The 25,769-nt window shown below is 36.7% G+C and overlaps 2 protein-coding genes across 2 annotated transcripts; both read left to right on the top strand.

Moving 5' to 3' along the window:
- Nucleotides 1-1,660: 1,660 nt before the first annotated feature.
- On the top strand, nt 1,661-3,596 carry LOC121318729 (BTB/POZ domain-containing protein KCTD12-like). The gene has a single exon (XM_041255734.1). It carries the CDS (start codon nt 2,495-2,497, stop codon nt 3,350-3,352), a length of 858 nt encoding a protein of 285 aa, XP_041111668.1. The 5' UTR covers nt 1,661-2,494; the 3' UTR covers nt 3,353-3,596.
- A 60-nt stretch (nt 3,597-3,656) lies between these two features.
- Nucleotides 3,657-21,016, top strand: LOC121318730 (BTB/POZ domain-containing protein KCTD8-like). Its single transcript, XM_041255735.1, has 2 exons — nt 3,657-10,365; nt 19,800-21,016. The coding sequence occupies exon 2, from the start codon at nt 19,862-19,864 to the stop codon at nt 20,438-20,440; it is 579 nt and encodes a 192-aa protein (XP_041111669.1). The 5' UTR covers nt 3,657-10,365; nt 19,800-19,861; the 3' UTR covers nt 20,441-21,016.
- Nucleotides 21,017-25,769: the final 4,753 nt, after the last annotated feature.

Below are 25,769 nucleotides of genomic sequence, written 5' to 3'. Positions count from 1 at the left end.
GCTTTTAACTTACAGCTATGGCCATGTCATTTGGAATTAAAAAAAAAAAAAAAAAAACATCATTTATATCTTTTATTTAACATCATGTAATCAAAGAAATTCCAACATGATATCGCAAAAGTCTACCGGAAACTACAATCGTAGTAGAGTATTTCATATTTAATTTAGAAGTGTCAGATTTTTCAATTGTCAATTTTTTCGTTAAGTATATGGAAAACTACAAAGCTATTTATTTATTCTGAATGCCACGTTCTGACATGCTTCTGTCTCTATGGATACACAGGAAGCAAAGGTCTCAAAAGCTGCTGGTACAGGTGTTTCCATGGAGACATTGGAAGTGTGATGTTCAGCCTCTCACAGAGTGTAGCTGTTTCGATGGGGACAACATCCTCAAATATAAAATTTAAATGTCTCTTATTTTGTATTGTTAAATGTTTAAAGCAGTAAATCTAGAAACCAGTTTCTTGCAAAATGGCAGTGTTTCCATGAAGACATAGGGAGTATGAACTCAAGGACTGAAAAGGTGCAGTCGTTTCTTCAGGCAAAAATTATAGCAGCTTGCTATATTAATGGCAAAGTGTAGTAAAGCATACTAAACATCAAACAACTAGAACTGAGAAAAAGAGAGTTTGGTGAAGTGTAAAATGAGCATGAACTTTAATAGATAAGCTAGCTAAGGGGGAGAAGGGGAAGGAAAGTGTGTTATCCGTTTGTGGAGTGTAGGAGGCTCTTTTTTGTCGAAAATATTTACATAGGGTCTCAAATTAAAAATGGAAAATTGTGTAATTGCGGTGCGCAGTGACAGTATAGTCGATATGTAACATAAGAATATAGTAGTATCTTTGGCGAAGTTTCCATGGAAACACGTGTATGTCAGTATGACAGCTAGAACTTCTTTAGAGAAAAACAGGCCACGTATTTCAAACAGAAATACAGTATTTGGATCTGCAGTACAATGACATCACATGTTCTCCCAAATATTTGCAAGAACAAAATATCTCGAAGTAAGTATTTGCTTCCACTGGGGGTCACTGTGTTAACATACAAAAAAGTTTTTTTTTTATTTTTTTTTGGTTAAGTTGCCTATTCCCCCCGCGAGTTGGACCTCCAATATATATATATATTATAGTAAATATAATATATAGATATATTATATATATATAGTATCTATTATATATATATATATATTGAATAATTTTGAACAGAAAAATTTCGAAATCATAGACGGGGGCGGATGTACAGTTAAATTTGTTAAAAATTTTTGTAAAACAAAATTAATAATTAAAAATTGATGTACAGTTATCAACTTACGACAAACATTATTTTGTAATATCATTGAGTTTTCGAGACAAGTCACAAAAAATCTATGTCGTCAGAGTTTTCATATCCGCAGTTCAGTATATATATATATATATATATATATATATATATATATATATATATATATATATATATATATATATATATGTGTGTGTGTGTGTGTGTGTATATATATATATATATATATATATATATATATATATATATATATATATATATATATATATATGCAAGCCTCTGAATCTGGCTGGAACAGAGCCAACGTGACATCAACACAGAGAGGTGGAGTTAATGAGAAGTGTATAATCTGGAGAGCAGTGTTTAGCAGGAGAAAACAGCTTGAAAAGACACGAGCATCGGGGAGAGGAGGCGAACGTCGCATCTGACTGCTTTCCCCATCAAAGCAGCACCAGGGTTTATTTTTCTTATTGTGGCTTTGTTTGTTTGACGTGATTTAGCCTTTTTTTTCGCGAGAGGCAGTTAATGGTGCTTTTTCCAGAAAAGGATTTATACATTTATAAAAAAACAAAACAAAACAAAAAAAAAAAAACAGAAGAAAATAGCACGATTGAGGAGGGTATATCGTTGTATGTTAAAATTGCTTCTTGTGCGTGCTGAATTGGATTGATTTCACAGACATCAGACTGTGCTACTAAAATCGAAAAAATTCTCCGTTGGTAAAATAAATAAATCATATATCTGTATTTATTTTATTTTGATGCATTGCCTTGAAGTGATTATATTGATAGATACGGTGTTTTGTGAATGAATATTTACACCAGCGTGAAGAAAGGACAGTTTTTTTAACCTACCTCTTTTTTTTTTATTACCCACCAGTAAGGGGAGTTTTCCTTGCAATTTAAAAGTTTGGGCTAAGAAGGAACATACTTTGATAATGAAGAGAACAGACATGAGACCAATATGAATACAGCTTTTCCTGTTAAATATTTGGACTTGACTACATTTTGAACATTCTCAATTCATCTTTTTGAAATCTGATACAGGCTATTTTATTTTTTGTTAGTTAATGCACAAATAATTTTGGACCTTCCAGTGATTATCCCTTTTCATCTTTTGGCAGTTATCCAGTGTTAAGGTTGTGTAGGTGGAGGGTTGGTCAGCCCACCTCTAACATATTTGTAATCCAGGAAGTGGGATATCAACTGAAGCAATTATGGCCCTGCCGGATAATGCCAGTTGTACCCTCCCAGGAGAAGAGCCCATTTTTCCTGAAATCATTGAGCTGAATGTGGGTGGACAGGTGTACATCACCCGTTACACTACTGTCACCAGTGTTCCTGACTCCCTACTCTGGGAGATGTTTAACCGGAAAAACATCAAGACCCTGGCCAGGGACACTAAGGGCCGTTTTTTTGTGGACAGAGACGGGTTCTTGTTCCGCTACATTTTGGACTACATGCGAGACCAGCAGCTGGTGCTCCCAGATCATTTCCCAGAGCGCAGCCGGCTGCAGAGGGAGGCAGAGTACTTTAACCTACCTGAGCTGGTCAAACTGCTTACCCCAAAGATAAGCAAACAAAACTCCATCGGGGATGACGCATGCCAGAGTGACCCAGAAGAGTCATCACCCAATGCAGACACAGCCAGGAACATCGCCTCACTAGGTGCCATAGCATGCTCTAGCATTACCCAAGGGCCCGGCTCTGAATCGCGCCGTGCTGGCTTTATCACCATCGGTTACCGTGGCTCCTACACCCTGGGCCGTGACAGCCAAACTGATGCCAAATTCAGAAGGGTGGCCCGAATTATGGTCTGTGGCAAGACCTCCCTGGCTAAAGAAGTGTTTGGTGACACTCTGAATGAAAGTCGGGACCCAGACCGCCCCCCTGAGAGGTACACTTCCCGCTACTACCTGAAGTTCACCTTCCTGGAACAAGCCTTCGATAAGCTTGCAGATTCCGGTTTCCACATGGTGGCCTGCAATTCCACAGGCACCTGCGCTTTCGCCCATGACCAAACAGATGACAAAATCTGGACCAGTTACACCGAATATGTTTTCTACCGTGAGTGAGCACAGATACTATCCCACCCTTTCGTTTGATTCTTGTACTGTCGTGGTTCCATTGCTTTAGAGGTAGAACTTCCATCCCAATGTATCCCAGACTCCCATCCGCTGCCCTCCCGCTTGATCTCAGCTTTTCCTGCAGTCAGCTGACCCGCCACCTACCAGCCTCTGCTTCCTCCACCCTGCGGAGAGACTAGACCTTTTGTTGTGTCTTTTATATATATATATATATATATATATATATATATATATATATATATATAATATATATATATATATATATATCATATCATACTTCTATATGAAGCTGTGACTTTGATGAAATGTCTTTAAATCAAACAGCAATGTCTGACGAGTGGGAAAGGGGATAATCCATGTCACTTGCTGATCACTGGTTGAGTTCTGATGGGCTGGTAAACTTTTTTTAATGGAGAAAAATAAAGAAGATGAAATGGAGGACCATGTGGTAATATTTTGAAACATGATCCCTCATTCATTCTTTGCAGGAGACAAATTTATTGGTTGAAATTGTATAAAAGGTACCTTGAAATGGATCCTAATGTAAGCAACATAGTAGACTTCAGATACAACGGGCCATATTCACAAAGAATTTACCATTGTGCTAAGTTAACACTTTTTTTTTTCTAACAAGGAAACACAAAAAATAGTAACTATGCGGGTTAATTTATTAGTCACCATACTTGTTTATTGCTGGTTCTGTAACCCAAGCACTTTGATTTTTGTTTTACAAAAAAAATGTAAAAACGTAGCCTGGTAGTAAGGGATTTGTGGATATGGCACAGTATGTAGGCCTACATTTTTTAAAAAAAATTAACTAAATGTAACTGCTTTTGAGCTGGAAATAGAAAAACTGTTTCACCTCAGTAGGAAGTTAATGGCATGAAAAAAATGGCAAAATGATTCATTGTTGTTTTGTTCATTATATTTTCAAAAGTATCAAAGTCTTCTCACAAATAGTGAACTTTTCAACCCCAGATTTCCACATTTTAAGAAAACAATGCAATTTTATTGCTAGACAGGACAGCAAAGGTTTGGTCAGAGAATGTGCCCTAAGGTATGTGTGGCACAAGACAATACGTGTCTATTAAATTCTAAAATGTAAAATATAATAACAAGAAGCCATACCAATGGCCAGCTGTGTCGGACAGCATTCGGCCTTTGGATCAAACTGTGATACATGTAAAGGAAATTCACCAAAAAATTTGAAGAAAAAAAATTGGTCGAGTACAATGTGACTTTTATTTTTATTTTTTTTAAAACATTGTAAATTAAGTATTGCTACTGCATAATGACAACTAATTATATTGTATGTTGCATTGTGTTATTTGAAATGCCTGGGTAATGCCTTTCAATAGCTTTTAATGTCTTCTTTTAGTCAGTCTTTTGTTTGTCTGATCTAGTTTACCTTTTTGTTTCTACAACCTCATACCCCTGACTTATAATGTTAACAAGCTCATATACCATTTTAATAGAGTTAGATTCTCTCTTTTTATTCTCAAATTTCATTATTATATTATCCATTCTAGCTGGTGGCTTGTTGAATTTAAATGTTCATAACTAACTCCTGTGGTTGATGCACTCTATGAATCTACAGGGCAGATATAACAGCACAAGGAGATGCAGAGTGGCAGCAGAAAGCATGTTGCAATCATTTTGTTTTGCAAGGACAGTTAAATTTATTGTAAGCCTCTCCCTTATCCACAGGGCAGACAGATGGATACGCTATTCCTGCATTGATGCGATGATTTGACTTGCCTATAAATACAGTACAGTATATCCCTGTTCTGGGTTAATTGAGCCTTTCATACGTGGGACCATTGGGACCGTTACAGGTTTCTTATTTTTTTATTAGCCAAAAAAAGCCACATTCTGTAAGAAGTTGGCTACTTCTTTCCATAAATGGCTATTTAAAGGTGACAATATGGAGGTGTTTGCAGATCAGCTAACAAGCTGTTAAATGACAGGTTCTTTAAAGTTGGGTTAAATGGAATGTTTACATGCAGACTATTTTGGGTTGTTTATTTGTGGATTAAAACTACAAATAACTTTCAGCTATGTTAAGGTTAAGAAATAAATGTCACGGTAACAATCATTCTGTTAAAAAAAAAAAAAGATTGTTAACAATTCTGTTAAAAAAAAATAATAATAATTTAACAATTATCAGCAGTAAAACTATTATCAGCTAGTTTTACAGTCTGGATTTGAATTATGTTTATTAAAATGGCGAAACAGCTAAATTACAAAACCTTTTCTAAAATAAGCCCATCTTTGAAGGTGGTTAACTGTCTTGAAAAGTGCCCAACAATGTGCACTATAAACATATTGCATTATGTCCAGCATGGACTGTGAATGGCCAGAAATAACCATTTGGGATAGATGCCGTACATGTGTACCCATTTATTCAAGGGGGTGTACTGTACACTGTGCTATGTTCGAGAAAACTGTGTAATTATAAGTTAGAAATAGATCTAATTATTTTTTTAAATGGTAAGTGCTTCATATAATTTACTTAATGTTTGTGTTTCAAACTGAAAATTGGTTATGTTGCTTGCTCTCTCTCTCTCTCTGCCAGCTGAGAAGTTTTCTGTCTCATATTGATTTAGAATAATTCTGTATCTGATTTTTTTTTTTTTAAAACGTGTTTTTATCATATTTTCATAAGAATTTAATTTTAAACAATCTGAGGATACAATTAACTATAAACTGTGTTATCTTTAGTCTTAGGGTTTATGAAGTCTCTAAAACCCCTCACTTTTTCTTTCATCTTTGATACTGGCTTCCATTCCTTCAACTAATATCCTGCTATATATAAACAATTATTTTTTTCAGAGTAAATGCTTTATCTCATGATTCTATTCTTGCAGTCACTGTCCGTACATGGATAATGTAAATGTGCGTAATAAAAACAAATGTATCTGCATTTTTTGTGAAACTAAAAATAACATTTTACTGAATATCTTCTTGTGGTTAAGTGTTTAAAGTTAAAGGTGAAAGTCCACTTTTTATCTGATGAAAGAGCATGAGTAAATTCTGTGACATGTTGGTCCCTTAAACAAGTCTGCAAACAGTACTAAAAAATCTGTACAAATAAAAGATAATCTTAGGTATGAGTTCACTGTGGGTAGTATTTAAATGTAGGGCATCTCTGGATAAAATCCTAAAGCCACAAATCTTAAAATTTCTAGAACACAAAATCATATTGTTAACAGTTTAGGCATTCTAAAATGGAATACAAATCTCAGTTATACTGGTAACACTGAGTTCTTATGCTGGTAACACTGAGTTTATACAGATTCATTGGAATCTGTTTGCTCCAGACACTTCATCTTATAACCATATGTTTTGTTGCACTGTTTTCTAAATAGCGTAGGTATTCTACAGTTTGCAGTGTACGGGTAATCTTACGATCAGGAGGAAACGTCATGCTGTATAGAGATAGAAACTGCAAAACCATGGTATTATGTCAGTGCAGACCTTCCTAATGTAGCAGATTGGTGATGACCTTCAGACTAGTTCCTTTCATGTTGTAAGCAGGCAGAATAAAGAATAGATGCTTTCTTTACAGGGTAGGGTTTCTTTCCTAGTGCAACCCACTCAGGAGTGAGAGAGAGAGTTTGTCCAACAGTGCTCTTTAGCTGAGGGTACACCCACTAAAAACGAGCAATTCTTTCATTGCCTAGCCTGTAGAGGGTGACGCAACTCAATGGCAGCTTTCCGCTGAGTAGTAGCAAGGGAGCTTGGCAGGGAACTTGACAGGGGTCATTAAACCTGCGTCATCTGGACTAGATGGTTTATTTCATGACTGTTTTTCCACTTGGTTTCTTCAAGTCATATGAAGTACCTTACTGTCTGAGGTCCTCTGCAACTTGAATTGCTAACATTGCTGCAATACCAAGAAAAGGCTCATGCATAGCACAGTACTGGAAATATATATTTAATGCAGAGAAAATGCTCTATTATAATACCAGGCCGTTAGCTATAACAATCCACCCATAACTTTTAACACTCAACTGTTTTGATAATCTTTCAATGTCTTTTATTGTTTGAAAATATATAAGAAGTAAAAACGGTAATCAATAAATACATCAGAAGGGAGTTAAATATAAGCCTTTTTTATTCCTTTGTTTTGTTTTTTCTCTAAACATTAACATATCTATTTTTGCTGATCTAAAGTACCTGTTCATAGATAGGAAGATCAGGACCTGGAATAAATCAAAACTATAGCTCCACTATGGTCATGGTATCATATAACATGTCATGTTATTTAATGTTCGATAAAATAGTGCTGTAATCTAAGATTTAATTTAAATCTGATTATTTCTTTTTTTAGTTATTTGAAAGTATGAGTGTCATTGATGTGTGGCTTACATGTTTGTTGCAGTACTTCTTAATTTTGGTCTGTATATACATTAATACTCTGGTGCTTCAGGAAGGTGTAGGTTGTGGCTCAAAGATTTGCTGACTAGGCTGCCCTTATGTTGTTACAGAACTTGAATCAAAACCTGCAATACTGAGACAATACTGGAGACCCACCAGAGAGCACAATGTTTTGATTTTTGTTGTTTGTTTTTCGAAAATTGAGACTACAGCTTCACTGCTAGACGATTATCAGCCTGTCACAGTTTTGTGTCTGTAGTGTAATTAGAAGCACAGCTAACTATAGAGAAATCCAAGTATATATTGTTATATTAGGTCTCTGTTATTCAGCAAAGTATGAAGAACTTTTCAAGGATCAGTCTTATGATATATTTTTAAAAGGGTTTTAAATACAGAATTCCCAGTGTCTTTAAATATCTATAGGTTAAAGTGAAAACCGGTAGCAATAATGCTGTTTATTTGTATTTATTATTTTTTTTTTTTATCTGTATTGATTTCCAGAGCAATTTGACAGTTTTGTTTAGTTCAGCATCCTTTTCAAAACAAGGATGTCCTCTCAGTCTGTCAAACATTTTGTTTAAACCTCCGCCAAAAACCCAAGGAATTCATGCCTGTTTTAGGAATTACTTCAGGCTCCTGTCATAACTCTCTGTTGTTAAAATCTTGGCTGAAGGTTTGAAGTGCATGAATGTGTGCCAAATAGTGAGCAAATCCAATTCTGATGTCTTGAAATAGTATGCCTAATGTGACTCAATTGAGAAAATAAAGCTATTGTGTGATGACCTAAGTGTTGTGGGGATTTGGTTTCTACATTGAAAATACAAATGTGTGTTTTTTTTTTTGTTTTGTTTTGTTTTTTTGTTATTAGAAACAATAACTGGAGCGAGAGGATGGAAGTCAGGATATTGCTACTGATAGTCAGTTGCTCAGTGTAGTAGCTACAGTTCTTTATTTACAACAGTGATCCCTGTGTCAAATTAAATCCCTTGGCACAAACACCAGGCATAAGATGTTTTGTATTGTTACATTTGTCTCTGCTATTCCAGATTGTACCGAAACAAGCAGATGAACCCCTTGTCCCATTACTCTCCTAGTCTAGATGGTGCCTTGTGTTTCCTATCAGATCAGGGTGCTTGCTTTTCATGTAGGTCTCTGTCCAGACTAAAATGTCTTTCAGTAAGCGCTACACCAGCATTCTATTGCGAAAAAGAAAACAAAAAACAAAACATGTTATAGTGGAATTTAATATAATCTACTTTTGTGATTGTCTCCTCTTTCTTGTAGCTGGCCAGTTTCTGCTTTGCTGTGATAATTACAGTACTCTGATGATTTTCCTACCTGTGAAATATGCCATTCAGCTTACTCCAAACATTCACCTTTTATCGCTTCTCTCACGTGATGATGAAATTCCTTCCCACTCCCTCTCAACCATGTTGCAGGCCAAGACACTCTATGCCAGGACACATGGGAATAATAACCTCAGTCTCTTTACAATCAGTGAATGAGTCTTAGCAAACAATTAACTCGGAAAGCATAGTAAACAGCCACTTTAAAAGAGAATAGGGATTCTCATGTTTCTGTTGGTACAAGGACCTGAGCTATTACAAAGGGCTGGTCCGGAATGGGACATTGTCCGGACTCGACTCTTGCATTTAGGATAGGCTGCAGCTCCAAACCAGCCTGGGAAAACGTTAAAAAAATGTAATTAAAATTTTATAGAGAGAGAGAGAGAGAGAGAGAGAGAGAGAGAGAGAGAGAGAGAGAGAGAGAGAGAGGTGGTATACTATGATCATTCTTTATATATTAATAGACCCTTTTGTGTATTAACTTTTAATAACTTCCTTAATAATATGTTAACAAATGTGTTTAATTGTTAATGGTTAGTTAATAGTGATTTATTTTTCAGTTAAAGTGCAATTTTGAACATTGCCTTCATCTTGTGCAGGATATTATAAATCATGTATACAAACCACATCAACCACAGTTACAGATCTTATCCTGTTTACTTACTAATGTCAATTAACAATAAAATGTCACCCTGTGCATAGAAATTAACAGGTCTTCAGTAACACTTTACATTTTCTGTTTTCTGATAAGTTAATATGTTGTACAATGGGGCGTGATTTTGCACTGCAGGCAATGCACAGTGCTTCCTTATAGTATTGGGTTTGAACAGATGGTGGTTTGGTTTAAATTACAGTGAATACTGAAGTATGAACATGCTGGCTAAAATGTTTGATTTCCAAAACCTGTCAGGTAAATACAGTATGTGTTAGACTAAAGATGATACTGAGTAAATGTATTGTTTTCAAAAAGTATAAAGCTACTTTTAAAACTGATTCATGCCACCTGTTCAGTTGTTCAATGATATGGACAGAAAATAGCATAATCATATTTTCACCAGTTAAGAATGATACTGAATATGAAAAACAAATCTTTGAAAGAGGAGGCCTTCTATAGCCTTCAGCTATTCTAAGCTTAAACCAAACCTATAGCAATTTAAAAATGTGAATGCTTTGCTTTTCTGAGAATGTAGCTGTCATGAGCTTGTTTTCTATGAACAGGTAAAGATGCTTCTTGGCAGAATCCGGACTACAGCAACCAGCCACTCAAGCTGACAGGTAACCCTATATTTACTATAAACACAAACTGTTCTTTTTAGAGTGAGGCTGGTCGCTGTCAAGGGCTGTGTATCATATGCGCATAATATATTGCAGTTAGTCAAAATAAACCTCAACTACACCTCCTGAAGGAATGCAGAAATCACAATCAGAAAACAGATGCAAATTTCTCTCTAAATGTCAATGATCTTTTGTCTCATTGCTAAGGAGTTGTTTCTCTGTTCATTTGTATTACAACATCCAGTTCTTCTCTGAGTGAGAGACTGGATTCCCATGTATGCTGATACAGTATTTTGTTAATGAGCAACTAGAATGAATATTTCAGAAGCAAGGACATCAACACTGTATGGTATGTTAAACAAGAGGCTCAAGGTTATACATTTGAACTTCACATACTGTAAGTGTACAATACTTCCTCTAAGCCTATTGCAGTACACTAACTTAAAGGGTTTCCTTGAACCCTTCATGTTTCATTCAGGATGGTTTTTTTTTTATGTCTCTTTAAATGCGTCAAGACCTGCAATATTTATTCAGAAATATGTTGCTATTGTTTGTATGCAGATGGTTCTGCTTCTGTTCTTCAAGGTAATACACTATTATTATAAAGGTTTCCCATTAGTATTTGTCCAACGTTTCTGCAAGAGTAAATACTGCAACAGCTGACTAGTAAAAAGACATACAGTACAAACTGAAATTCATGGTGGCTGATTTTTAAAGAATCAGAAGTAGGCAACATTTTCTACCTTATATGTACTTGATAAAGACATTACTCAAAACTTGTATCTTAACTTATTACTGCTTTCATTAGAATATAATTACAGTCTATAGTCACTAAGTGATAGATTCCATCAAAGAAGCACTGTATGACCTGCATTATTCCCTGTTCTAAAGTTGTACTCAATCAAACTTCAAAATATGGCTAAAATTGCTAAACTCTTGTTATGTAATAATCTCCAAATTGAAAACACATGTATGCTGTCGTTCTGGAAAATGTGTTTAACTCTGCATCAGGAAAATCACATGGAATATTATCATTGAATCCCCCTGACTGAAAATGCCAGCTCTCTTAACTTATCCACATTTAGAGGGGAACATTCACCAGCTGCCTCCCCAAACTGGGTGACTATTCTCCCATAATGCCAGCTTTACAACTGATTTGAAGATATGCTGTATGCTATGGTCTTTTTTTCTTCTCATTATTTTTCAGCACTACACTGTTCATAACAAGGCTGTCATTTTATCAAGGTTGGCTGGTGACATTTATAAACTACTTCACCTCAGAATACCTATATGAACTTGGAAACCAAGCATTGTAAAATTAATCCGAAAGCCCAACTGAGAGGGTGAACACTAAAATATTTACTTCACCATCCCATTGTGGGGAAAACATGAAACATGCTTTGTAACCTTGCATGCATGCTCAAAATCAAAGGGATACCATGTTAAAAATAACTTCAAATGATTTCCAGTTCTCTGCAGGCTTCAAACTGCTCTCATGAGCTACTCTTTTAGAGGCCCTGTGTGCAGCTTGGATCAGCTGACCTCAACCTTTGAGAGGGAGGCATGGTGTGTGGGTGGATCCAAAGCAGGCAGGCAGGAAACACAGACAATAATAATAAACTTGATACTAATTACCTGGCAGTGAGTGCTAGATATATTTGCTCCATTTTTTAATACTGTGTAGATAATCTGTCTTACTGTATGTAGAGATAGTGGACCATATTCTGTGGTCTAAAATCGTATATTTAGAATGGTGTGACATCATTATAAAAATTACAACTGGATGAGGTGTTCTCAAAGTATAAAACAAAAACAGGCATGCACATACCACAACTGATCTTCATCAGAACAATTTAATTACTTTTCAACCAGGCTTTTTTTGTTTTATATTTTAAACAGTATCTATGGGCTACGGACATAAGGATGTCATAGCATTCTAAATGTAATTTACAAGTAAGGTACAATTATTACACCCAGTGGTGTCATTGAGCCCTAATTGTGGCACAGTCCTTACCCTGATAGACTGATATATTGAAGGCTAGGTTTTCAGAATTGTCATTGTCACTGTTAACAACACATATGCTAGTTTGGCTATAGCTAAAGAAAGCTATACTTGTATGATGTTGATAGGGATTTGCTCTGAGATTCAATCAAGTATGTGATAGATCATAGTGACCAAATTTTCAAGATAATTGTACCATGTGTTTCTATATTCTTTGCAAGGACTATGTATGCTACTGATATACCTTATTTAGTGTGCTATATTTCACTAAGGATTGTGTTTCCATAAAAAAAATTAAATTAAATTAAATCATTATTTAGGAAAAGGAAATACATTTTAATGTTTGTCCACTGTAATTACAAGGCTTTATTTTTTATTAGTTCACATGAGAACATAATCAGCCAACCTGTCGAATAAAGGCATGTTAGCTCAGTGTCACCTCAGCCATCTGGAAGCTTGGAAGCCTAATCTTTCCGCTAATTATCTTTAATCCCTTGGGGACTTTGTCTTTAATGTCTTAACGGAGGCTATTTTTATTTTGGAAATGGGTGATCTTATTAAAGGTGCCCAATAAATGCGCAGTTGCAAGGTGTGAGTGATACAGGAAAAATGTCCCAGTGGACAAAATAGTCAAAAACATTGTTTTTTGTTTGTTTTATTTTCTAATATTGCTATGAAACAGCATCCCCTTACCTCAGTATTACCCAGAAGAATCCCATAGCAGAACCATTAGCAGGCCACAACATTACCAGCATACTATCAAAATGTGCTATTAAATATGCTACTAATTTACCAATGTCTCGTACCTTTTTTTTTAGCTTTCTTTAGATGTCAAATTATTTACTTATTATTTATGGAAATAGTAACCTTAATTATAAGCCCAGTTATTAAAATCTGAATTTGATAAATGGGCTTATAATTAAGGCTACTGCTTTCATAAATATGTAACAATTCTTTTTAAAAGTACTAGTACTTTAGAAAGCTGCTATAATAAATGCAGCTTCCTAACAAATCATAATCCACATCAAGACCCATACAAATTGACAAACTAGGGTTCTCCATTACAAAAGTGCAAAAAGGCCATAGAAGCAAAGTGCGAGCCTTACTAAGCCTGTGCTTTTCCTGCCCTTGTGCCAAAGATAATTAAAAAGATAGTGCTTAAATCTGCATTACATTTGCAAGGCCTGTAAGCTTTTGATTTCCTGTAGTGATGTCTCCCAACATGTCTGGAAATAAGCAAGCCTGCTCAAAAGGCTACCCTGTGTAAAAATATTTGAAGTTAAGATAGTTTCTAGGTTTTTTTTTTGTTTGTTTGTTTTCTTTTGTTTTTGTGGGCTTGTCTGTTTTGTTTGTACTGTTGTTGGGAAAAGGGATTTATTAAGTTTGGGTGCTCATTGGCTCTCATTTGAGAGATGTGTTGGCAGTATATGAACTCCAATCATCATATTTTCCAAAGTGCCATTACTTTCTGTCAGCACCTTGCATATAGCTTCATGTGCACTTAAGGCTAGTGATCCAGTAGAGGGAAAGGATTATCTATAGATCTGTAGTGCTGAATGGAGCATATCAAGTCAATAGAAAACACTAGCAAGTGTGGGAAGTGTTGGGAATGTCATGCAATGGCCTTAAAATATTGAGGTTAAATCTTTAAGTCACCTATATTGTCGATGTAATTTCTGCATTTCTTTGAACATCCACAATACTAAAGTCAACCCTTTAAACTGTATTGTCGCTTTGCAATGCTCGTTTGGCTATATGTCAGGGTGTGAGTGGTGTGAGGAAGAATAGAAGGTCCAAACTGAGGGAATATTCACAAAGTTTTTTTTTTTTTTTTTAATTTTTATTATTATTATTTACAAGTGATTCCCCGCTACCAACAATAGTATTGGGGAACTGCAATACGTGCTTGCAGTAAACAACAAATAAGAAATACAGTGTCCGGGGTGCCAGTGCTCGTGCGCTGTGGTGCTGTAATCCTTGGTAATGTTGTGACAGCTCCCGTAGTCTCAATCTGCAAAATACAAAACAAAACATTCAACACTCCAGCTTGTCAGCGTAAGGGGCCATACTCATGTAGCTGCATCCCCTTTGTACTGCTAAACTCCTTCCTGTGATCAGTGCGGTGCCACTCTCTATCCAATCACTGCACACAACACAGCTGATCACAACAGAGCCGTTCAGCAGTCTTACAGCTTCGCCCTTTCCCCAAGATGGCTGACTTACGTTTCCGTCCCACCATTGAGTTGGCTCATCCGTGTAAAGGCCCACCACCAACCTTACTTCATGCCCTTCTTGTTCGGGAGGTAGATTTGCAGCTCAGATTCCTTCTCTCCCATTCACACCGTATTATTAAGCAGCGATGCATTAACACAGCGTTGCATATACTATAGTTCCTTTCATGGCTTTTACTGGTGGTACTAAATCATTTGACGTCTCAACTTGCCAAGTTGCATTGCCTAGTTTTTTTTTTTTTTTTTTTTTTCCATAACAACAGTGTAAGCAGATGAATTTATCATCACTGAGCAGATGAATTTATCATCACTGTGTATGCATTCCAACAGTATTATAGGGTTTAGCATTGAGTTTGCTGTCACACTGTTTTTTTTTTTTTATTTTATTTTTTTTATTACATAGCTCATTTACAAAGAGGCTAAGGGATAGTAGTTTCAGTACACAGCACATATAAAAGATCATTCAAACTATTTAATTGTACTATATCAACAAAATAAATTATCATACAATATCTAACTACCAATCTATATGCACAGCCTGGATATAAGTTCAGATAATATAGTGTGCTGAATAAGAGAAGTAAAACAAACCTACACAGCCTGTTGTATCTCTAGTCTAATGATTGAATCTGTAGTATTAAATCTGCTCTTTTTAGACAACGCTGCAGATCTCACGTATTGAATTTGCTGCCTTTCGCAACCTGGTAGTGAGCAATGTGTTATGGATTTCCTGGCTGTTAAATCCTAATGGTTGAATTCTCTGTATTGACTTTTTAGCTGGCTCTAGGACAGCTGGACAGAATGATGCCGCTACAGTTTGCTGAATCTGTTTTTCGCAGCATGGCGCAAAGAGAACTGTTATTTCTCCAAATACAGTAGTGATAAAGAAATGTTTGGAAATGTGTAACGTGATCTATAAGTTGTAGGGCCAGCATGGTAAGCCAGTGACTCCACATGACACATTTCAAAGATGATGAAATTGTTGTGGATGGATGTGTGACTTTTCCTCAATGATTACTGCCTTTAATTCCTTTAGGAGATTGGGAATGCAACATGCAACTGAGCTTCTACTATCAGCCTTCTGGCTAAGTCAGTCAGATCTGTTGTCTTGCCCATCATGGCTGAAACTAACTTGTAACAGGAAGTCTTAATTCAAACACATCCTAACAAATTAATCAGCAACATGAGGGCAATTTACATAAGTGTATACTAGATATTAGGAGGATGTGTGGTCTAGTGGTTAAAGAAAGGGGCTTGTAACTGAAGAGGTCCCCAGTTCAAATCCCAGCTCTGCCATTGACTCATTTTGTGACCCTAAGCAAGTCACTTAACCTCCTTGTGCTCCAACTTTCAAGTGAGACGTTGTTGTAAGTGACTCTGCAGCTGATGCATAGTTCACACACCCTAGTCTTGTATCTTGTAAAGCGCTTTGTGATGGTGGTCCACTATGAAAGGCACTATATAAAAATAAAGATTATTATTATATTATAAGCCAGTCCATTACATTGCATTACCCAGCAGCCTTTGAGTTAAGCTATAGATTTGGTAAAAGGTTTTTTTGGGGGAAACGTGAGCTGCTATGATGAACTAGAGGATGCAGTGTGCTGACAAACATGCCACCCAGGCACTAAACCTATAAGCAGATTAGTCATTTTGCTATCCCAGGCATTCAGTTCTACTGTACTGAAGTTAACCCCTCTCCAGCTGACTGGCAAGCAATTCCTACTGAAATTCAGGATCATTATTACAAAATGTTAGAAAGGAAATATCTAAATGCAAGTTTTCATTCCTGTTGAAAGGCATGAAAGTTTAATTTAATTTTATAGATCATGTATGAGAAATCAAAATTTCAATACATTGTATGATACAATTCAAAAGTTAAAAAAAAACAATAACAAATGCTCAGAACACTAAATGAATGGCTTTCTGCAACTTTGATATTTCCTGGTTTTTTATTGTTAAAACGTTTTTATTCCTCTCAGAAAGTGTGTCTTTGCCTGTGCACTTCAAAAATAAGGCCCTAAATGACCTATATCGCTTTCTCCCCCATCTTCCCCAGCAACTTAAATACTCCCACCGCCAGCCCAGCCCAACCCCCGCCCCCCTTCCAAAAAAAAAAAACAAACACTTCCCGAAGGGGGCCAATAAAATTTAATCAGTACTGTTGTGAGAGAATTGTGTCATGCCCCCCCTCAAGGCAAACACAACACTGACTTTCAAATTAGCAAACTGTACTATGAGCCTCATCAAGAGGGATTTGTCACCAGGAGTCATATCTGTCAGTGGAGATGTTATATTGTAGACAGCCAATTTTTAAGTTCAGAGTTCTTACAAACAGCTCCAAATAAAGCTGTTAATGGGCAGTAGGTTACATTAAACATCTAGTTCAGTGTTTAACAGCAGTTTATTTTTATGGATTTATTTCTCAGCTGAGAAACCAAACATTAGTATTCAGAGTAGGTACTCATGCCAGTCAAACAAGCTGAAATCTAAACCAAAAAACTCAATGGACATTTTTTCCTGCCAAATCTTTTATAAGACCAGATTTTAGGTTGGCACCAGCAGCTGTCACAAAATAGCCATTGACAGTGGTACAGTATTTTGTGGCGCAAAACTGCCAAATTGCCCAGTTATAGCTCCTCCTATTCCAAGTACCTGTCATAACCTTGCCCACTCCCGGTGCCTGATTCATGGGTCATCCCTAAAAAAGCAAAAAAGATATAAGATGATCTATTATCGTCCAACAAAACAAGAATGTTTGGTTTGTTGCACATTTCCCCCAAACATAATATAGCAATGTAAAAAGCCATAGCATCAGACACCAGATTATCATTTTGTGCAAAATTATAAACATGATTGTGGGCCACTGCAGCGTTAACATCAAGATCTTGTAATCAAAGAACTGCATGTTCTGTAAAGCTGTATGAATGTCACAAAGGATACACAAATAGTACAATTAGCCAAAACTCTCTGCCTCTCTGCCTTGTTCTTGGTGTATATAGCATGTAGGAGGCTGGCAGCAGGATTTATTATTTCATTACTTTTAAAACAGGATCTACTTCATACTTATAAGGATTGGATAAAAAACATCTGCCATATGTAGCACACTTGTTTTATGTAATTGTTACATCTCGTAAGTGATTGATACTGTATGTTATATAATTGATCTCCTTTTTAAAAATCAGTCAAGATGAATGAGAGAATATTTGATTTATGTTGATACAGGGCTGATAGCATGCACTTAGTTGGCTGGTGCTTTTGTAATATATTTATCACTGCCTAAAAAGTCGAAAAGGCCATTCAGGTGAGCTTCACTGCAGATGTCAACCTGTGCCTTCCCTGAAGGAATAAGAGAAAGGGGTATTGTGATGGGGTACATCCCGCCCCTGTGTGTATTTTATATTATTATTAATTCAAATGTATGGTTCTGTGTTTAAAAAATCCATTGTTTTATTTTACAGCATGGATGGGGTTAAAATTCCCCATCCATGCTAAACTTGTGTAGAATGTGACAGTCTCCAGATTGATTAATTAATTTTTAATCTGGAGATGGTTATATATATAGAAACACACAGCTTTAGCTGAATAAGGTTGGTTGTTCAGAGGCAGAATGTGAGTAAAGAGAACTGAAAGAGAGAAATAACAATTGCTACATGTGCTGGTTATAAACCAGCACGATACTTATTTGTGTTTTTGTTCAATGTTTGTATCTGTCTGCCTATTTTGGCTAACATGCCATTTACTTTAAAAAATGTTTTGTTTTGTTTCAATATATCATTTATTATTAAAACTCGCAGCAGGGCATTCAACCCCAGTATTGTGTGTCCTGCATTTCCTAGTCTGACGTTACCCGCAAGCCATCCTTTCCACAGGCATGTATCACCCCAGGTATGCACATGTTTGCCCCACAACCCATTGTCAGTGTACAGTGCTCAGTTTTCTCCATTTTCAACAAACAAAACACTTGAAGAAGAAAATTATCTTAAAACATGGTTTGTTTTTACCTCAATATTTCCTTGAATATTACAGAAGATTTTAAGTAGATTCAAAATGTTTCAACTATTGTATGGTGTTTGCCAGCATTTTTCATAAGTTCTGTTGCTTCAATGCTAAGTTATTTTTTAATCTGCTTTTACCTGACTTTGAGCTGCTATGAGCTTCTTAAATCATGTGACATTTATACAGAGAGATTTCATGATCTGAATGGAATTGGGAAGTCAGTGCATTCCTGGCACTTAGGTCCCTCTAGACAAGCGCAAAGGAAATAAAGGCAGATTGAGAGAAAAATGGTGATAACTCAGAACCCAGAACCACTAACAATGTTTGCAAACACTGTAAAATAATATATATATATATATATATATATATATATATATATGTATATATATATATATATATATATATATATATATATATATATATATATATATATATATTTCCCAACCACTTGTTAGAAGAGAAAAATTTGCAAAAACATAAAGTGACCGCTAATGTAATCCCCCCAGCCATACACCCACACACACACTGCAGTGTGGCCATTCAAACTCATAAAGCAATCAACGAAGTCTGAGCAGCCTCTCTGGTTGCCTGACTTGCAACCGGACAAGGTGATTATGAAACCAGTGATAAAATGAAAAGCAAAGGGCAAATTAAAGGTTGCTGCAACAATACGCTAAATAACCAGCAGTACAGGATGCTAATCTAATGTTACATGATCACTGGAGACCAAAAGCCTTTGGAAAACCATTCTTATCAGCTGAAAGTACCCTCAGGGCAGAACTCAAGCTTAATTAAAAATTATGCAGTCTATGAGGCTGTGAAATGACTGTACTGGTGTTCTTGTTACTCACAATGGATTGCACTGCTGGAATCCAGGCATGAAGTAGTTAGGAAGAAGAAATTCAAAATGATCTTTGTCTTGTCCATTGGACAATCGATTAGTGGACAGACTCAGTTTGCACATGAAATCTTAGTTACTGTTTAGTTATTGTGGAGCCAGGGTATACAATCTAGGAGGACAAACAAGGGAGTATTGGAAGAGCTACACTGCCTCTAATGCCAAATCTAATTTTGGAATACTGCCAAAAGGGTTCATTTGTTTGAAAACTTGTATTTTGTTTTAGTCTAGGTATAAGCAATCTTGTACTTTCCTAGCAACAGATTCTATTAACAACTCATGTTATTCTGTTTCTTTGGTGCAGGAGTGCAGCTGGCATCCAATGTCTCGCTGGGTGTCAGGGAGCAGCAGGACCAACTGGGTGACATGCAGAAGTGCTTAGACACCGGCACAGCCAGCTGTAACGACCTGACTGCCTCCAGCCCAGATAGGCAAACAGAGACCAACACAAGGCAGGATATTCGGAATGGCTGCTTAGTGGTGACACCACCACCACCTCCAGAGCCTGAGGACCTGGGGACCTTGGTAAGCTATGACATGAAGGACAGCCAGGAGCTGCCACCCCCTCCCCTGCCTACACCACCTCCTGTCCAGGATGCCTCACTAGCAGGTCCAACACACCAGCCTGGGAAGCAAAAGCAAGAGCCGTCTCCCCATGGCACCCCAACACGACCCACAACTCTTCGGCTTGACCAGCTGCCTAGAAAGGTGGAGGCAGTGGAAATACCCTGCCAGCAGTTACCCAGCCAGCAGGCACCCAGCGGGCAGTCACAGGCCTGTGAAAATAGGGCTGCTCCCAAGGACCCTGAGGCTGAGGAGAAGAAGGAAATGGAGGAGGAGCTGAAAAAGTGCATCGAGGATTTCAGGAGGATCAAAATTCCTTCACACTTCCCAGACCGCAAACGCCACTGGCAGAGCGATCTTCTTAAGAAATACAATGCATAGGAAAATAGGATACTCACTGGCAACAGTGTTAAAAGCAATCTGTAACTACAACCATATAAACTTATAAATCTTCTTTAAAGCTTGCAGATTAAACATGGGGTGATGTTTAAGGAGACACAATATCAGTCATTTGTAACACACACTTTGTGTAAAAAAATTGACTGCTCCTTCTATCACTGACGATTTTGTTATGCAAGTAGAACCCCTAACATTATATACACAACAATCTTGTTTGAAATTAGTTCACTGTTAGCAAGACAGCAAATCTGACAGTCTTTGACAGAGGGCAGGCAGATGCTTCTGTGACCAAGATTGCACAAATGACTGATGTTTCACAAAGAACAGTCTCAAATGTGATGACTGTGGGATGTTTTGAAGAACAGACTTTGCTGCAAATTGAGGAATTACTGATTGATGGTAACTTTTCCTTCCAGAAGCATTTAAATATCTTACAGACTCATCACGTCAAATCTGTCCAGTCCTTATTTTAATTATTTTTCATTAATATCTGAAAATATGAAAGTAGACCACCTTATTTTGTTATTGCAGTATTTTCAGTAATCTGATAGGGCAGAGAATGCCCTGCAATGAAGTGTAGGAATTTTGTTTTTGTATTTATTTTTAGATTTATGTCATTTGTAAAAATAAAATTAAAATTAAAATTGTGTACAAAAGCACATTTTTTGGCTTGTCTTTACTTTATCCTAGATTGCTGTAATTCTCTCTCCCCCTCTGGGGGTTGGTTGAATGCTAAAATGAGTCTGCCTTCTCTTCCTCTAGACTAGGGGTTGTTTGTTTGGCGGGCCTGATCTGATACCCTGACTGCTTGGCACGGGCTGAGTGACAGTAAAAAAAATACAAAGAAGAACCCAAAACCTCTTAAATAATGTAACATTAAAAGACACTATGAAGCAAATCATGGCAAGAAAAATGATAATGACATGATACAGGAATGTTAAGTTAAGATAAATAGTCTGAATTAGGAGTCATTTAAAAGCAGCAATCAATGTTTATTAATGCTTGCAAGCTATGTGATTGCTTACAAAATATGTGTTTCTTCAAAACCATTTTCTGATGTAGAGTTTTTTTTTTAAGAAATGCTGCTAAAAGCTGCTGAAATAGTATGTCAAGCAGCAAGTTTTATCTGTCATGAATATCAACAAATCAAAAATGTCATTCTCAACTAGATGACACACAGCTTAACTCAATACTCAAGATATCCTCAGCCCAGTCATTTGCTCCAGATATTGAAGCGCTGGTTCAAACAAAAGTCCCAGGTATCAGGAGGCAGCAGTAGCAGTCACTAATATTCTTTGTCTTTATCTTTTGGTGAGTGTTAAAAAAAAATGGATTTATATTTTTGTGATTTTTTTTTTTTTTACCTGTATTCTATTGAATGAAAAGATACTATTCCTGCACTAGATGGTCAAGTAGAACTTCAGCCAGCACCTCAGCATCAAAGGAAAGACAAGTCTTCCTAGATTGAGACATTAATCTCTTGCACTCTCTTCTAACCCAAATCTTTAATTTTTTTTGTCTCACAGTGGTTTCATTTGTGTAGTTACAATACAACAACATGCTTAATTACGAAATACAATCAAGTATCAGTTTCTAGCATTTTATGCAACTACACTATATTGATAATTGGGGCTTTACCAAAATAAATATTGAATAATCATCAGCTGTTCTTTTTATAAGAGAATGTATCTTTTGTTTCTCTGTTTTCATGTCATTGCCAGAGGCTTGTAAAGATTTTGCATGTAAAGAACTTGTAATTTAAAACATCTCAAACTCTCTGGGAAAATGTTTAGAACTGCTCTTTTTTCTTCACTCAAAAAATTTAACGTTTAATACACGTTTAAGAGACTTTAGATAAATATTTTCATGGCCCAGCTTTATGAACATATTATTCGAGAGCTGCTTTGTGTTAACCGACGGTCAAAACAAACCCAGGCTTGACAGTTATATAATCTTGGTCTTTCAGCAGCTATTCGATAAATAAACGAAGGAACAGATTTTTCCATGGATCCTAGTTACTCGTATCCAAGTCTCTGAACAAAGGAGACATATATGAAAGCACAACTGGTTCTGACCAGCTTCATTGCACCTTTTGGCTTCAGTCCTACTAAACTCCAAATCCAAAGTACTTTTGATTCAACTTATTTATTCATAGCAGAGTCATTTCTGTTTGATTAACCAAGTACTTTTCATATGTCTACACTCCTGAGCACAAATACTCGACTCTTCACCGGAGTGCCGTATACAGCAGTCCAATGCTCTAAACAAATAGAAAGGACCCCAATTAAGTGCTGTTAAATTATAAAAAAATTGCAAGGCTGTTATGTAATTTTTTTGCCTTCAATGAAGACTACACCAGAACATTTTGAACTGACAAGACCTCGTTGTGGTTGGCATATTACAAATTAATATAGTTACTTTGGGAATAGGACTTGATATCCTGATACATGATTGTACACAGTATTTATCACTGCTCTGTCCAGAAATAAACGTATTGTAAGCAAGGATGACAGTTTATTTATGGATGAAAACAGGCCTCAGGCCACAAGTCTCAGGTGGCCAAGGTAAAGCCAACGAACCTAGGCAACTGCGATGGATTCCCCCTGATTTACTAGATCAGCTTGTTGCATCAATATGGCCCAATTTGAATCAGCTATGAAGTGAACTAAGAGTCTGTTGCATCAGGAGTTTACTGCCATTTGTCTTATTACTAATGTTGCTGCACGATTGAGACTTTTTCATGCGTGTTCATAATATCTAATGGTATTTTGTTTATTTTATTTATTTTTCAGTGCTTTTTGATACCTACAAATACCAACATTTATATGGCCCAATCACCAATTGCAAAGATGTATTTTGAACTTTGTAACCGCTACCAAGGGTGCTGAAACTAGGGGTGCTGGGGGTGCAGAAGCACCCCCTGTCTTTGGGTGGCTTCCATCATATACAGGGGTTACAGTTTTGTTAAATGGCTTTCAGTTCCCCCATTTTAAAAATTGTTCCAGTGCCACTGACCCCTACTACTGACTTGTTCTAGTTTCACCCCTTCAAAAGGTGACAATTTGAACTTTTGTACATCCTTTATAATCTAGATTATCTGTCCAGTCTGACCCTGGCTCACACATTACAAAAGAGATTGCTATTATTATGACCACTATATTGCTATACAGCAGCTATAAAGCCAACAATTATGGTAAAATAGTTATTTTACTAAAGGTCTGTAGTTGTGTGCATTTCTTACTTTACAGTAGTACAGAACAGTAGAATCTCTCTAAATGGCTCTGAATGACTAACATGGACTTCATAAGAGAGGTATGTCTTCAGAATGTCTCCTAATAGTTATGGATTGACAGTGAGACATTTTGATGATGAGCAAGACTTTATACATGACTGGAAAGAGTTTACTGTAGTAAATTATTTCATTTTAAATGTTATTAAAGCTGTACATTGTTAGATAAAAGTAATACAATTACACATTAACAGTAATTTGGTAGTACTTTTTGGGATTTTTTTGTTACCCCAGGGTTGGCAAAATCAGAGACAGCCTGTATTATATATTTTATTTATTTTAACACTGGACTTGCTCATAAGAGTAACTGAATAACTCATTAGTTTTTCAGGATGAGTACCCTTTTCCAAATGTTCCAGCTGTGCCTATATATTGAAAGAATCGTAATGACAGGCAAGAGAGCAAGATTCAATTGTGAGCGAGTGTATGGTCAGGAAAAACTGCACGTTCAGTACATCTGCACAGTCATTTTGCACTATGCACTACCATGTCTTTGCAAATGTGTTGTCACTTGTGTCATTTGTCGTGCTTGTCAGTGCTTTCCTATGCTTTCTGATTGTTTTCACTATGCTATGCTTTTACCATGGTCTACCACAGTAGACTTTGATAAGGGGTATGCACTTGACTCAAATAACCTGGGTGTAAATGATGGTAGTGTTCGGGTTTTAATGACCCAGCTGTTGTATGCAATTGTATACAGATACCAGACCGCATGCAAACACGATTGTAAACCAACACAAAATAACACCAGTTCCTATGTGCATTTCCAGGGATATTAAACCCAGTAAATCATATTCGATATGCACTGTGGGAAACAATAAGCTGATTGGGGGCATATATTCAAATGTGATTCTCACAAAGCGCATTCTGTCTAACACAGCTGTTTTTCTCATTAGTGTTGCAACAAGGAGTCCACAATGCCATTTCATCTTGCGCTGCACTCTGAATCCTACACCAGAGAGTAACGGAGAAGGAGATGGGAGCTCTGATTGTGATTATACAGTAGAACCTAGATTGGTAATGTACTCTCATTTTCTAAAATGCCTCCCGACTGTGTTCTACAACTGATAGACAAAGCAATCATGTCATGAATGTAAGTTAAAAATAAAATGCTTTTAAAGATTAGTTTCTTACCTACACTGGATTTAGAAGGCATATACAGATTTGATAAAACAAAAATTCACAAAGTGTAACATGCAGTGTGATGCACTGTCGTTGTCGATGAGATGAGATGTGGGTAAAAGCTCTAACCAAGAATTCAGAGGACCACTACTCTTATCTCAGAGTGTTTAGGTGCTAGCTTAATTTGTGCAGGGTCACCGATTCTTGCCCAGCCCACACCCTGTTATAGTGGTGCCGTGACTTGGGTGTCACAGATTGGCTGCAGCTATTCTCCGAGCTTAAAGAGGGCAAGGGTGTAAAGGGCAGTGTGATGCAATGAACTAACTCATTTGTCTTGCTCGTGGGATTAGGTGAGGTTAAAAGCCGTGAAACCATGAATGCAAACAACCGTCCCTCAGTTGCATAATGGTTAAGATGCTCGGCTGCATGTGCAAGGTTGTTGGTTCACTCTCAGCCTCCGCTCTGCTGCACTTGTGCTGTAACACCAATCTCACCACATTCTCTTTATTTTTATCATTTTGATAAATATAATTTAAACACAGTGGATTTTTAATGTATGCTAAAATATATTGCTAAGATGTAGACTGAGGTACATCTTGACTAACAACAGGATGGTGGAAAAGTGCCAGCCTCCCCCTGGAATTAGCTGCATGATGGTGGAGATAGTGTGGAGGTGGAGGGTGCATGAAATTTGTGAGTACAGGTCAGTACTTACAGTACAGGTTGAGGTTGAGGTTGAATACAGTTTATTATACCTTTACCAAATGAGTCTCAAGGGCTTCCCACTTACATACCTATTCGACAATAAGAGTGCAAAATCTTGGACTTTGTAGAGTGATCGTTACCCTTATATTATAACCTAATCACAAATTATAAAAAAAAAGTAAAAAACAAAACAAA

This window comes from Polyodon spathula, chromosome 7 (genome assembly GCF_017654505.1).
Source record: "Polyodon spathula isolate WHYD16114869_AA chromosome 7, ASM1765450v1, whole genome shotgun sequence".
Classification (NCBI taxonomy): Eukaryota; Metazoa; Chordata; class Actinopteri; order Acipenseriformes; family Polyodontidae; genus Polyodon; species Polyodon spathula.
The sequence above is the reverse complement of the archived record's forward strand: the minus strand, read 5'-3'. Positions and strand labels throughout refer to the sequence as shown.